The sequence below is a fragment of the Aspergillus pseudodeflectus genome (genome assembly GCF_044049435.1).
Source record: "Aspergillus pseudodeflectus strain CBS 756.74 chromosome Unknown BJX68scaffold_49, whole genome shotgun sequence".
Lineage (NCBI taxonomy): Eukaryota > Fungi > Ascomycota > Eurotiomycetes > Eurotiales > Aspergillaceae > Aspergillus > Aspergillus pseudodeflectus.
This window is the reverse complement of record NW_027263825.1, coordinates 97,549-111,528: the sequence shown is the minus strand read 5'-3', so window position 1 is coordinate 111,528 and position 13,980 is coordinate 97,549. Positions and strand designations below refer to the sequence as shown.

The 13,980-nt window shown below is 53.2% G+C and overlaps 6 protein-coding genes across 6 annotated transcripts; 3 read left to right on the top strand and 3 right to left on the bottom strand.

Moving 5' to 3' along the window:
• The first annotated feature begins 187 nt into the window (after positions 1-187).
• BJX68DRAFT_158506 (uncharacterized protein) lies at positions 188-1,954 on the top strand. Its single transcript, XM_071036809.1, has one exon. The coding sequence runs from the start codon at positions 416-418 to the stop codon at positions 1,769-1,771; it is 1,356 nt and encodes a 451-aa protein (XP_070895282.1). The 5' UTR covers positions 188-415; the 3' UTR covers positions 1,772-1,954.
• Positions 1,955-2,651: 697 nt separating this feature from the next.
• On the bottom strand, positions 2,652-3,745 carry BJX68DRAFT_244389 (40S ribosomal protein uS13). The gene is made up of 3 exons (XM_071041305.1): positions 3,679-3,745; positions 3,296-3,461; positions 2,652-3,151 (listed from the first exon to the last, which is right to left on the bottom strand). The coding sequence occupies exons 1-3, from the start codon at positions 3,680-3,682 to the stop codon at positions 2,854-2,856; spliced, it is 468 nt and encodes a 155-aa protein (XP_070895281.1). The 5' UTR covers positions 3,683-3,745; the 3' UTR covers positions 2,652-2,853.
• A 1,034-nt stretch (positions 3,746-4,779) lies between these two features.
• BJX68DRAFT_270460 (uncharacterized protein) lies at positions 4,780-7,113 on the top strand (the record flags this gene model as incomplete). Its single annotated transcript, XM_071046666.1, has 1 exon — positions 4,780-7,113. One exon carries the CDS (start codon positions 4,780-4,782, stop codon positions 7,111-7,113), a length of 2,334 nt encoding a protein of 777 aa, XP_070895280.1.
• A 1,518-nt stretch (positions 7,114-8,631) lies between these two features.
• BJX68DRAFT_158462 (peroxidase) lies at positions 8,632-9,884 on the bottom strand. Its single transcript, XM_071036808.1, has 2 exons — positions 9,586-9,884; positions 8,632-9,508 (listed from the first exon to the last, which is right to left on the bottom strand). The coding sequence occupies exons 1-2, from the start codon at positions 9,693-9,695 to the stop codon at positions 8,683-8,685; spliced, it is 936 nt and encodes a 311-aa protein (XP_070895279.1). The 5' UTR covers positions 9,696-9,884; the 3' UTR covers positions 8,632-8,682.
• Positions 9,885-10,073: 189 nt separating this feature from the next.
• On the bottom strand, positions 10,074-10,577 carry BJX68DRAFT_270458 (uncharacterized protein; the record flags this gene model as incomplete). The annotated part of the gene is made up of 1 exon (XM_071046665.1): positions 10,074-10,577. One exon carries the CDS (start codon positions 10,575-10,577, stop codon positions 10,074-10,076), a length of 504 nt encoding a protein of 167 aa, XP_070895278.1.
• A 367-nt stretch (positions 10,578-10,944) lies between these two features.
• Positions 10,945-12,958, top strand: BJX68DRAFT_244381 (HSP70/90 family co-chaperone CNS1). Its single transcript, XM_071041304.1, has 3 exons — positions 10,945-11,274; positions 11,352-11,624; positions 11,724-12,958. The coding sequence occupies exons 1-3, from the start codon at positions 10,977-10,979 to the stop codon at positions 12,437-12,439; spliced, it is 1,287 nt and encodes a 428-aa protein (XP_070895277.1). The 5' UTR covers positions 10,945-10,976; the 3' UTR covers positions 12,440-12,958.
• The last annotated feature ends 1,022 nt before the right edge of the window (positions 12,959-13,980 follow it).

Sequence of the window (13,980 nt, the reverse complement as noted above, 5' to 3'; positions counted from 1 at the left end):
TCACAGCAAACATGACCCTCAACACATACAGCTACCCAGGGAACACGTACATCGACGCAGACTGTGAGACCTTGACATATTACGATAGCAAGATTCCAGGAACGCTGCGGATGGCTGGTTACTCTGAGGAGTATCGTCTCCAACAATTGCGTGCTGCACCTCTCCTCAATCTCACTCTCGAAGCAAACACGGTTCTCCCAGAGATACCGCTCAGTAATATCATCGAGCGTCTCCGAAAGCTACAGGGATCGCCACAGCTGGAAGATAACGAGGGTTTGTGTGAATTCATCGGTCTGACCGCGTATGTTCAGTCCCATATATTAGAATCGCAGGTATTGACATACGCAGTGCTACCGCTCTAACTCACGGATTCTTCACCGGCGGCAGCCGCCAGAAGCAGATAGACTATATCTGCATGGGCCTGAACAAGAGCAAATACGACGCAGCTTCGCGGTTCGTCGATCTGAATAAAGCCGGCTGTATCAGCAGCTACTTCATCGGCGGACTCTCCTCAGGCGATGGCCTACGCAACTTCCTGTACCAGCTCCTCTTGGGATGCGAACTGCTCGTCCGCATGCGCAAGGAGCCGGTGACAACCAGCTACACCGGCGTCATGACGGACAGCACATCCGCGCTGCTAGTCCTAGGCTCGATGTGGATGTCATACGTGACATTCAACGGGCCCACTAACCTCGCTGCAAAGGACAGTCCCAGCAGCTACACGTTCATATCCAGGGTAAGCAAGAGCCAATCTGAGGCACTAATCCGCTTCGCCGAAGCCCTCGAGTGGCCGTACATGGACGAAGCCCGCAACACCATCGAAACCGCATACAGCGACCTCGTTGCCCGCCGGATCCCGTGGAACGCAGACATGTGGGACTGGCTCTTCAACCTGATGCTGCCCGGGAAGATCTATAGACACAAAATCATGGCCTGCCTCGTGTACTGCTCCCCGACAGCCCGGAGCCTCAACGCCGCGCCCTTTTACGACAACGGCCTCATCATCAAGAACGCCAGCTACTGGCCCAAACGCACCGTCCTCGGCCGCATCCTCGGCGGACTCAAGGATGCTAAATCCGTCTGCGGATGGATTGGCCCTGCGCCGGCACCAACTGGTAACGCCACAGGCTGGATCCGCCTCAGCGCGCGCGAAGTCACAATGCCCGTTCCAGTCAAGGCAACCCCGGGCAAGACGGATTTGGGCTTCGACGAGAACGGTTCCCTCGACCGGTACACCTTCCTCGAGAGCCTGCTCAACCCAGACGAGTGGGTAACGATGTCACCACCCGGCCGCCCAGAGTCAGATACCAGCGGCGCCGAGCTCAAAGCAATCCACCTAGCCCAACTCCCCGTCGACGAGGCGACTCGCGCCGCACTCCCAAACCTCCCACCAGAGACCTACCGTGCAAGCGTCGACTTCCAAATCAACGGCACCACCCTCGTAACATACACCCTCTACACGAACCCCGTTTTCGTCGCCGCGCAGCCGTGCGTCGGCTTGCACATCATGCATCGGAAGGAAGGGGAGCGATACCTAAAGAACACGATTCGAGTTGCAGACCTCAAGACCGCGAACCCGAGTCTCAATGAGCTGGTCATTATCGATGCTCTGGGACCTGGGGAGGACGCGGTGGCGAGGGCTTGGTGCGCGGAGCGCGGGAGGTGTGCGATTGTGCGGAGGGGCAATGAGTGCTGCTTTACCTGTGCGGTTTGTCTGGCGATTGGAAGGAAGGGGTTGGGGTTCAACGTTTTGATTATGGCGAGGGCCTGAGGGTTTGATCTTCGATTTTCTCCCCCTTTCCCCCTTTCATTTCGTTTTTTTTTTTCGATACCTCTTGGATATGAAGGCTCATGACAGTTTATGCGTTGAATTCTGGATTCTGGTATTCATAATGTAGGAGGGAGGGATACCAGGACTCCGCAGTATTATAGCCCTGGTGGATGAGGGATTCGGAGGAAGTAATGTTAATCAGGACAGTCCAATGTCCATCTAAAATCCGCGATGAAACGCCAGACGCGAAGATGCGATCGATGCCTCCACGTGACCGTTTATTTCACTTAATACAGTCTGCACAGAGACGTGGACTTATGATCCTTTGTATATTTGGAGCAGCATAGTAACTATGCGTAGGTGATGCTATACAGATATATATATATATATATATATACGATGATAATATATCCCGTGAGCACCACCGAACTCATCTTCTGAATAACCGCCGACCTGGGCGAGAGTTGCCTGGTGCTTGGAGAATACGATACTTATATATAGATAGATAGAGCCGGTCACCTCAAGGGTTCTGCCATGGTATGTGGATTGTACTGTAGCAGGAACTCGTCTTCGCCTACTATTATATCAATTCTCGGACGAGCGATGGCCGCGGCGCGTACTGCTATAGAAACAGGAGTTGATTGGCAAGTGGTGAAGGGGAACCGATTCTACGATGACGAGTGGAGGGCGACTGAACTGGAGCCGACAAGACCTCGCGGTGGATCTTTGCTTTGTGCCAGGCCCGAGGGCAAGTATGGATGGCTCTCAGACAAAAGGGAAGTTGTGTGGGAGAGGGATTACGGAGTACCGCAAGCATGGATGGTTGGGATATCCGAGCCCGTTTCGACCCGCGTTGTGAAGCGAAAGCAAGGGGCGACAGTTTGGTCTAGTTTTTTTCATTCAAATTGGTATGATTCTTTTCATTTTCCGGGAGGAGTCCGGGTCCCATTTTTTATCGTCATCGGAAGACGCCAGATAAAGTCCCCCGTCCCAACCCACTAAGTCAGGTATTCGTTAAAAAAAACACACACCAAGGTACAGCAACAACAAGAGAGAAAACCCCATATGAGAACGCGTAACGTTTAGCCCTTCTTCTTGCTGACACCGACGGTGCGGCCACGGCGACCGGTAGTCTTGGTGTGCTGACCACGGACACGGAGACCCCAGTAGTGACGGAGACCACGGTGGGAGCGGATCTTCTTCAGGCGCTCAAGATCCTCACGGTACTTGCTGTCGAGGCCGTTGGAGAGGACCTGGTAGTCCTTGCCGTCGACGATATCGCGCTGTCTGTTGAGGAACCAGCTGGGGATCTTGTACTGGGTGGGGCTCTGGAGGATGGTGACGATGCGCTCCAGCTCTTCGGTGGTGAGTTCACCGGCACTGTAGATCGAGTTCGTTAGTGATGAGTTCACCTCCATTTTGACTTGTGTGGTGGTTTCTGTGTGTGCGTTGTGTGGCAATATTTCTTGATTCCCCAGTGCATTGTGCGGAAAGGCGGAGGTGGAAGGATTTTTGGCAACGTACCGCTTGTTGAGATCAACGTCGGCCTTCTTGCAAACCAAGTTGGAGTAACGGCGACCGACACCCTTGATCTGGGTCAAGGCGTACATGATCTTCTGCTTGCCGTCAACATTGGTGTTGAGCAGACGCAAGATGTACTGGAAGTTCGTCTTCTCGCCGGACACGAGCGCTGTGCGTGAGAAAAACCAGTCAGCCTAATATTCTTGCATCGAAAGAGCGTTTAGATTGTCGACTGTGGACGCAAAAGTCAAAGGGACCTCGCTGTCGATTCTGCTGCCACTCTTCAAAATTTCCCAGTCGTCCATATTCCATTTCGAACAAGCAGGCACAGCATCAAAGCAACAGGCGGGCAAAGCAAAGACGCTATGCTAGGAGATAGCACGTACACATGATGGGCGGTTGGCGCGAACGGGATCGCGATTGATTGTCGACAGCGAGAGGTGTGAGAAGGAGGTGAAGTCGAGGTCGGCCGCACTTCAACTTTGCTCGTTGTGGGATCGGGTAACGTGTGGCCTAGACCCGACTAGGCATAGTGCGTGTCAGGGCTCGCTTGAGCAGGCGCTAGAGCGGATGGAACCAGCCAAGAGCTTCCCGTGTCACATGACAACTTGGCACGTGAGTTCCCTTCTTGATTAACTCCTGCCCTTTCGGGCTAACAGTCAAACACCCTCGAGGCTTGAAGGCTGTAGGACACGCTTGGGAGTCAAAATGAGATTCCTTCCCTTGATGATTTTTTCGAGGATGCGGGAAGATAGGCCAGCGAGCCTGGATCCCTCACTTCTTCATCATTGCTTTGTCTTTTCAAATCTTTGAGCTATGTTGTCGCCAAACCCGGTTCACTTTGAGAATCAACGTCTCGAAGGAATCGAGTCTGACTCGAGGACGAAGAACAGCTGTCATGGACTGACTGACAGGCGCCGCCAATGAGTCGCCCAAATTAGCATCCTTGACTATGTCGCTGCATTATTGCATGAAACGCGCACAAAGCCGCCTTGTTGATTGTCTCCTCATCCGGACTTTGGCACGCTTTATCTGAGCCGAGACTTGCCATTGATGCAGCCATTCTCGATGCTCACATGGCACCTCGCGCACAAAGGTAGCCGCCCTTTTGCGGTTTCAGATAATGGTGTCGGCCTTTGGTATGAAAACAAGTCTCTCTGTACGGGCTGGGGTGAAACCCTCTTTTTTTTTTGGCACTGTTGCTTTTGTCAATCCCAAACTCGTACTTGAGATACTCGTACCTAATCATGCTGTTGTCTTACATTTACACCCTTGCCAATTATAGCTTGATAGACCGTCTTTGTCCTGGGTTCTGGCTGAGGGCAACAAGCCAGGAAAAGATGTAAACTCGTAGCATTTAAGCCACCTGGTCCGCTCTATCTCTCCCCGTGATGCTCACATTCATTCTGTCTTTCTCACATTCAATCTTATATACATTGACAACAATCAGATTCCAGCAGGCCTCGAATCCATTTGCAGCCCTCAAAATGAGCGACGACGACGACGGTTCTTACCCTCGACCTGCGTGGGACGAGCAGAGTTTCGGGCCAAAGCTCGATTTGGATGCCTTGCCTGACCCCCCCGACACCTATAACCCCATTGGATACACGAAACTCCTTCGATTCACCTCTCAACGCCGCCCTTGCAGAAAGGATGCACTTCGCTGGAAGAGATTCTATTTCTGGGGTATCAAGCTCGACTGGGGACGAACTTCGATCCCCATCATGGAGAGAGCCTTTCGAAAGCTCCTATGGTACACTGCACCTCACCACCAACCCAGAGACTGGGAAGAGTGGGACGCAATGCTTGGAGATGCTGGGCCACGAACGATTGATTATACGAAAATCCCTTGGAACAGGCCAAATGCGACGCTCCGCGCCCAAGGATTGCTTTATATGCCTGTCAGTCGACATTTCCCGACTGTTCCTGCCCCGAATGCGCCTCGCCCAACGACCTTCCGCCGGCCAGCCAATGCGCCAGCTCATTGGTCTGATGCAATGGTGTACCAGAGTGAGCAGATTGTCCGGCCAGCCTTCAACTCCGCCCAAGCAAATCCATACCGTCGACGTCTGAATATCACGGCTGATAGCGATGATGATGGCGACGACGGACTTCCTGCCACCGCGGTCCAGCCTGTCTTGATGGGCACCGGCCCACATCAAGGTACTGTGCAGGAGGTGAAGGAAGCTGTTGAACGGGCAATCATGAAAGTTGCATATTCAGGCCTGGAGAGGCACCCAGATGCTGCCCCGCGTGCACCCCCTCGCGAGAAGACCGCCACAATACAGGCAGATGTTTTACGCTCTGCAATCTGTTCCACAATGGCCAACTCGCATGTCCGTCTTAGGGAGGATGAATTGGGTCAGCTATTCATTGACCGTGGCGGCGTCTCTTGGGCCCTGAAAGGTCGTGGGCCTGTTTACACCAACGACTCTTGTGTCATTGACTGTATCATCACAGCCGGAAAATTGCTCGACGCTGGATCCACTAATGCCGACCGCTCTGACGCCAGTTGGGGCACTCGAATGAACGGGCTGCAGCGAACATTTATCGAACTCAGCGACGCCAATTGGGACTTGTGCTCCCCCGAAGCCGGTGCGCAAATGAAAGGTGTTCTATCTCACAAGATTCGGCAGTTTGTACCGCAGTTTGGGGATCAAACCCCCGGCGCGGTCTCCTTGTTATGGAAGATGGTCGCCGAACACCTTGGACAGTTCGCCCTCAAACTCGACCAGACTAGCACGCCTTGCGGATGCTCAGCCGCTCCAGGGATATCTGAAACAAAACAGACTTGCTATGTGGAACCTCAATTCGAACGGGAAGACGCAACTGGTGTAGCAATGAAGACACTTTTTGAACGCATATTCCAGGCTACTCAGGCTTCTCGATGCGGCGGCTGTGGCGAGAATGGAGACGTGCAGGAAAGAAGCTTCTATCCACTTCCCTTGCGTATAGCTGTCACTCTTGACCCCCGAGTTTCGATAATCGACCATACGAAAGATATCACATTTGCATACAGGCCGTGTGGAGAGGTGGCTGCTGAGACATATGCTACCTATCGCTGGCTCGGTGGGATTTATCACAATGGAGGGGGCGCCTACCGGGTCTTCTGGAACGACACGAAACGGGGAGAAGCAGATCATGGACGGATCTGCCAGTACGACCCAACGCTCGAGGGATTAATCGTCTCGGAGGAGTTGGAAGGCCCGGCACCGCAGCATCGAGTACCCCCGCAATGGTGGCACAACAAATCGGCCCCGCTGCTTTTCTATGAACGCATCATGAACCCTGCAGAAGATCTTCTAAAGGCAGCCAAGAAAACAACCAAGGGTATGTTGAAGGACAACGCTATGGGTGTCCCAACACTCGTTAGCCATGAACCCTGGCGCACCAAAGAGCACATGAGGCCTAGCAGATCAGGCTATCCATGGCAGCCTCTTGCGGTGGCGCAGCCCCCCGATGCTCAGCGCTTCCATCTGGCTGATGCACCATACACCCCTGGCCAGGTTCAAGCAACAGCCGCGCCTCCTTGTGCCTCGTATGCTCCACACCGGAATAATGAATTTACTCTCCCGCCCTTGCGATCGACCAATCTTCTGAATGCTGGGTGGTCGGACCCCTTCGCAGTACAGCAAGAGGATGGTTCTCTTCAACTACCACCAATCCAACCAAGTCCGAACTCAACTACGAGGGGTGGTGTCGGCGCGAGCAGGTTCTCGTCAGCTGTATACAACCCAGGGCTCGGTTCGCCAGCGCCTGGGCATGGATTCACGAACGAGGCACCGGGAAATGTAGACGATGATGTTGATATGGGGATGTAGGGCGTTTCTCAGTCTGCCAAGTGCTAATGGAGCGGAGCTGACGATGCTGACGTTGAACGGGGATGGCAAGCTGATAACCTGATGGGGGTTTTTGGAGTGTGGAGTTTTGGAGTCTAGACTTTAAGCTGGATCTTGTGAGTTTATTCTCAGTTTTGTTGTCTGGAGCCTTTGTTTGTATGTATTTATTTTGCATGTTTGTTTGAGCTGTTCTCCCTCTTTCTCTCTCTGCTGTATGGATTCTATCATTTCTTTCTGAGAATCTACACCGTTGGACCTGGAAGAGGTGGCCTCTTCGCTAGGCAGCAACTTGGAGAGCACCATAATTCCAGCATCAAACCGTAGACAGCTTGATCTATTTCTGTATTATAAGCTTTATGTTAGAAGACCAAAACTCCAAGTATTAAAACATGACCACAATTACAGTGCCTTCTTGCGTATATCAATACCCAAGAATACTGAGGTAGTGCTTAATACCGCATACAAGTAAAAATAAGGAGGTTGTTTAGGAGCGAGCAAGCTCTCTCGATTGTAGTTAGCATGCACTTGATAATCACTCACACTCGGCATGATTGCATTCCCACCACATAGACCGCCGAGCATCTGCCTCCTCGACGTATAAATCTCGAAGATCGAAGCCATCAACACTTTCTTCTTCTCCTGACACCAACTCGGAACTCCCACACCTTGACTTTTCTGAACCATCTTACCATACACTACCTCCAACTTCCAATATCTAATCACAACATGCCCACACTGGTTGAAATTTACAAGCTGGCGGTCTTAATGACCCTATTACTGCTCCATGTATGGAGAGTCGCGTTCCTCTTCTCCCCAGACGGGCCCGAGATCCAAAACATGTAAGTACAAACACCGCGGGGTCCCCATGGTACCTTGTCCCACCCCAAGGTCGAAGCCAAGGTGCAGGATGCTAACTCGACCATTCAGGATTGACTTTTTCGAACGACGGCTATGTGAGGATTCTGCGATGCTACTAGAGGCTTGAGTCGAGCTTCCGACGGTGGCCTGACTTGTCTTCGTAGGATGGCATGAATCGAACCGAACTGCCCCCATCACTGTGCTTCGGCGCACATGAAAGAGAGTGAGATACCCATGGTTTATCTACATTATTTTTTCCTTCGAGTTCGGCGGCGACCCTGGGGGCTTTTCTTATTAATTTGTTTTGGCGAATGAATACCCAGTATGTCTCCACACCTGAAGACGTTGATGGGGAAGCTTTGTACGGAAACTGACCTTGGTGTTTTCAGATGGAGAAGATGAACAGTGACGTTATGTTTAAAGCGAGAATATTACCTAAGTGCAGACACATGTTGCTGTACTCGGCTGGATACTTTTGTGAATCTAAATTGGATCAAGCAAAGAGCGAATCATGAGCGTGCGAATATTAAAGGGCCCTTTCCCCGCATTCTGGCGCGGTCTGACCACCCGTTGACTATAAAACCCCCGTAAAACCCCGCAAAAATCCTAAAACTCTTTTTTATCTCTAAGTGTCTAGGCTCTAGATCTAAAATTCTATCCTACAAACCAACCCGCAACCCGCATTCCACAAATCTAAAGCTTCGCCTTCTGAGCCCGATCTGGCCGCGGCGGCCCGGTCGGTACATCGCTCTTCTTCGGGGCAGAGTGATACCCTCCCTTGACATTATCCGTGTTGATGACGGCCCCGCTCGCGTCGCGCCGGATACCCAGCTCGATAAGTTTCGCAAATACTCGCGCAAAGTGCTCGAAGAACAGCTCCTTATCCTCCGCGTACTTCTCCACCCACGGCCGGAACGCCGGGTCCTCGCGCAGCGCAATATCCGTCGGCAGCATCATGAGCGGCTCCTCGTGCTCCTCGGCGTCCGGGTCAACGTACACAAACTGGCTGACCCCATTCGCCAGCGTCTTCTGCTTCCACTCGAGATTCAGCAGCAGCCGGAAAAATTGATTCGAAAACCGCGTCGGGTTGTTCACCCAGGGGCCCTCGAACCCGCTGCGGTCCGTGTGGCACCGGCCGAGGTTATGCCCGCCCGTGAGCGCTACAATCTCCTGGTCGTTGAAGCCCATCCGGTAGAAGATGAAGCGGAGGTGGTCGGACCCTTGCGCGGCGTCGGGGAGGCGGCCTCGCGGCGGGACTTTCGAGTCGTCGACGTAGTCTGTGCGTCCTGGTTGCCAGGGGACGTCCGGCCCGCCCATCTCGGCGATTGCGACGACACCGGCGAGGGTCCAGAGGTCGCTGTATGTGATCCAGGGGTGCTTCTCTTTTACTGGCTCGAGAAAGGCACGGCCGTGCTGTAGGCCTGCGTTCGCTGGGTCGCCGCCTTCGGCTTCGTAGCGCATGCCTGCGCCGTTGGAGCCGCCTGTGTCGGTCTCGGCGTCGTATGTGCCGGCAGAGTGCCTGTGTTGATCCGAGTCAGATTTCTATCTGTGAGATACTCTACAACCGCGGGTGGAAAGATGGAAGACAAGACGAACCATGCAAGGCGGACGAAAACAGGCCCTGCGCTGCCGTCATCATAGCCGGGCTTCTTGAGCTGGGCGGCAATGTCGCGCCGGACGGCGGCGTAGTCTCCTGGTTTGCTCATTGTGGTGGTTTGATGTGGAAGAGAAAGCGACGATGTCGGAGGAAAGGAGAGAAGATTAAGAAAGATGGCGAACACCACATGCACTTGAAGAGATACGGGGAGCAGTGGAGCCTCGGCCACCCGAAGGTCGAATCCACAGGCAAGAAATTGGGAAGAAATGGCAAATGCCGAGGTTGATTCTTATCGACTGGAGTGAGAATTCAATCAATTATGACGCGATCCGATTCTTCTCGATCGCAGCAGCAGACAAGACAACCTGGCCCGACACCTTCAATAACCGACAGCACAAGACGGCATTTTAACCTCGGAAATTCCCCCTTCGGGCATGGCACAGCGAGTCTGCCCCGGCGCAACGCCGACTCCGACCCCATTCAACGTTTACAGTCCCGAGATTGATTCGCCACCACCAGACAATTCCAGCTCCGGCCGCGACCGCGAACCCTGTTCCTGTTTCTGGCCCTGTCCCGAACCACGTCCAGCCATGCGCATTTGTAATAATTCCACGCTGAACCTGCTCTTCCTCTTTAGCCCTTCAACCCTCGCCTTCCACCGTCCCTGCAGTGTCTCCATCAGTCGCATCATCTCCGCAAACTCCCTCCGTATCCACCGCCGCTCCGCCCGCCACTTTCGCGCCCGCCGCTGGCACCGTTTTAGTCTCCGCTCGAGCTTCCGCTGCTGCGCTGCGTTGGCTTGCTGGAATGTGCGGACGAACTTGCTCATGGGGGCGGTTTTGTCTGGGTCCAGTGTGCCGCGCTGGATTTCGCGCGAGATGGTGATGATGGTACTGGTCATCTCGTATGCGATCCTCCGCATGAGTGAGGTTTTGGAGGCGGAGGGGAGGGAGGAGAGGGTAGCCAAGGCGGATATCGTAGAGGGATTCATCGTAAGCGTGTAGAGTTGGAGTTGTAGCACAGCAGGCATCAAGATATCTAGGAGCTTTTGAGGTAGGTACATACCACGTAGGAAGAGAGTTGATGCCCCACGAGCCTCTCCGCTTACCATCCTCTCAATATATATATCGCAGCAACAATGAAATCCACTCCGTATCCCAGCAAACGCAATCGTCGCAAATCCACTCTCCCAGCTCCATTTCCCATTTGCACTCACAAAGCCCAAATCTCAGCACAAACGGCCTTCCCTTTCCCCAAATCTGTATAGGGCTAACCCTCCCCACCTGTTTGCACTGTTTGTCTCCAAATTTTCCAGCCTATCGTCACTCACTGCACCACGAACAACACCACCACCACCCCTCTGCTTCTCAGAAACAGCACACGAAAGACGATGGCACCCTCGACACATGCCCGCATTGAAGAACTCCCCGACGACTTTGACGAGTCGCTCGACCTGAACGCTCCGACCCCTCCTACAACAACAACATCAACATCAACGGCAGAAGCCGAGATTCCCCTCCCCCTCCGCGGCAATGAAGAGCGACTCCGCCAGCTCGACGAGTCCACGCCGGCCCCGAAGCTGCCCCCCGCAATGGCAGCGGTGGACTCACACACAACCGATGAACTCGCCGACATTCTGAACAAGACCCCGTTGTTCATGACGGATATCAGTAAAGCGGGGGATGAGAGTGCGTGGCCCAGCCTCTGCCATGAAGAACCTATTGTCTGGGACGCGTGCTAATAGCTTGGGTTTGAATTATAACAGACGGCGAAAACGTCATGCTCGACGCGCTCCGCGCGCTGCAGAACGAAGGGACACGCGGCGAGGTCGCACAGGGGTTCCGCGAGCAGGGGAATGAGGCGGCCAAGGAGAAGCGCTGGGTTGATGCGAAGGAATTCTATACCAAGGCGATTGCGGTGTTGCGTGCCCAGGAAAGCAAATGGGATGCACCCGAGGATGAGGAGGAGGAGCGCAAGTTGCTACGCCAGGTTGAAGAGGCGAGCTATATCAATCGCGCGTTGTGCCATTTGGAGCTGAGTATGTTTCTTCCTCTTTCTTTGCGAATTGGGCTTGTGAATCGGAGGAGGGGTGTGTCTGTGTGTCCATCAGAGGTATGAAGCTAATGTACGCACGCAGAAAACTACCGCTCAACAACGCTTGACTGCGCCGCGGTCCTCAAACTAAACCCGAAAAACGTCAAAGCATTCTACCGCTCCGCAATAGCCCTCTACGCGCTCGACCGCATCCCCGAAGCCCAAGACGCCGCCGCCCGCGGCCTCGCCGTCGACCCCGAGAACAAACCCCTCCAAACCATCGCCTCCAAGGCCACGGAACGCAAAGCCGCGCTAGAACGCATCGCCGCAAAACGCGCCGCCGAAGACGAACGTACTAGGAAAGAAAAACTCCTCCTAGGCACGGCCCTGCGCGCGCGCCAGATCCGCACCCGGAAAACAAACCAACCCCCCGAGATGGAGGACGCCGTCATCAGGCTCTCGCCGGACCCGCTCTCCCCCGAGAGCACGCTCGAGTTCCCGACTGTGCTGCTGTACCCGATGGACGCGCAGAGCGACTTCATCAAGGCGTTCTCTGAGATGCATTCGATTGAGGACCACCTCGAGTATATCTTCCCGTTGCCCTGGGATTCGAAGAAGGAGTACACGATGGACTCTGTGGAGTGTTACATGGATACACACACGGGGGGGCTTGTCAAGGCCGGAAAGAAGCTGCCGCTGCTGCAGATCCTGAGCGGGAGCAAGGTGGAGGTTGTGGATGAGTTGGTGAGGATCTACGTCGTACCCGTGAAGCGGAGTAAGGAGTTTATTGCGGCGATGAAGGCAAGGAAGGAGGGTTGATTCGAGAGGCCAAGTCAGTCTGTGCGTTGGGAAATAAGCGCTCGTGGCCTGACCTGGTCTGGCTGGTCTACGCCATATCCAACAAACAGGGGAGTGAGCGCATGACGGCCAAATTGACTAGGAGCCTGCTGGCATCAGCCAAGCTACCTAGGTACGCACGCGCTGGACAGCCCGAGTCGGTTTCTCGAAAACGAACTGCGTCCGGTATGTGCCAAATTTCTGGCTCCGTCGTTGCCGCACGATCTCATGCCTGGTCCTCTTGCTCGTCTGGCCACTCGCAAGCGAGACGACTTGCACGGGTAATCTGCACAAGCGATGGCATCCCGGATTTGAAGATGGGCCTCGCTCGTGCTCTGCTTTGTTCTACTTGTGGCAACGGGTATCGCTAGTCGCTCACTATCGTACGCGTCTGGACTGTGTGGTGTCTACGTATCAAGGTAAACTAGTAGCCCACCTAATCTTATAGCTTTAAATCCCAGAGAAAAAAAAGAACAACTCCATCTACAAAATTACCCTTTGCATGTGTCTTGATCTCCAAATCCCTTCTAATACATTAGTTAACAACACAACAACCATCTTTGCACCTGCATGCATCCTCATTTTTGGTCAAAGATAGACGTCACTTGAACATTTGTTAAGGATGGTATCTATCCACTTTCTGCCTGACGGCCCCAACTCGAAAATGCCGACAGATAACAAAAGGACCTCTATTCAGTGTGCCCGTCAATCGCCCTAGTTCGACCGAGTCTTCAACAAGCTATCTTACTATGAAGTTAGCCAACCAGCCCGTTGGCACAAAACCAGACAGACGGATGCAAGGAAGGAGACCTAGGCTTCAACGACATACCATTGAAGTTCCACCCACCATGTTTCAATTCCTCGTTACTCGTACTTCTCGAGCTTGCTGAGAGAAAATCGATATCAAACGGGTCGACGGAAGTCGGGTCAATAAGGGTAGGACTCCGTTCTTGCCGTTGAGGTAGTCAATATTCATACTAGGTACAATGGCAAGATGCAGATCCATCTAACCACTTGCATGGAGTAATTTGCCTGCAATCATGAGGAGCAAAATGCGATGGGATAATGCTCGGACTCGCTGCTCGGCACAGTTGATTTCATTCAGGTCATTTAAACCAGCCCCGGATCGGATAAATCGAGGCGTACAGTACCTGGTGATTTGATACTAGTAGGTAGTAAGTGATACTGCAGAGCTGGTGATGATACTACAGTAGTTGGCTGGTCGTGTATCATTTGAAGCGAACGACGGGGGTTGGTTGATACGAGCTGAAAAGATAGGCCATCTGTCTTGCTGCCACGATTGTATTGAGAGTTTTTAGAAAATCCTCTCGTCACGCATTCATTAGACACTAATATATATAACATCTGTATATCCGATTCTTGTCACTGGCCAGTTCAATGCTTGGTCGGATGCAGTCCCTTCTTCCTACCTCATCATAACCGTTGTAGGCACTAGGCAATGCATATTCATAGGACGCCAGACTCCAGTAATTTTGTATCCGAAAGGATAGGGAATGACAAGG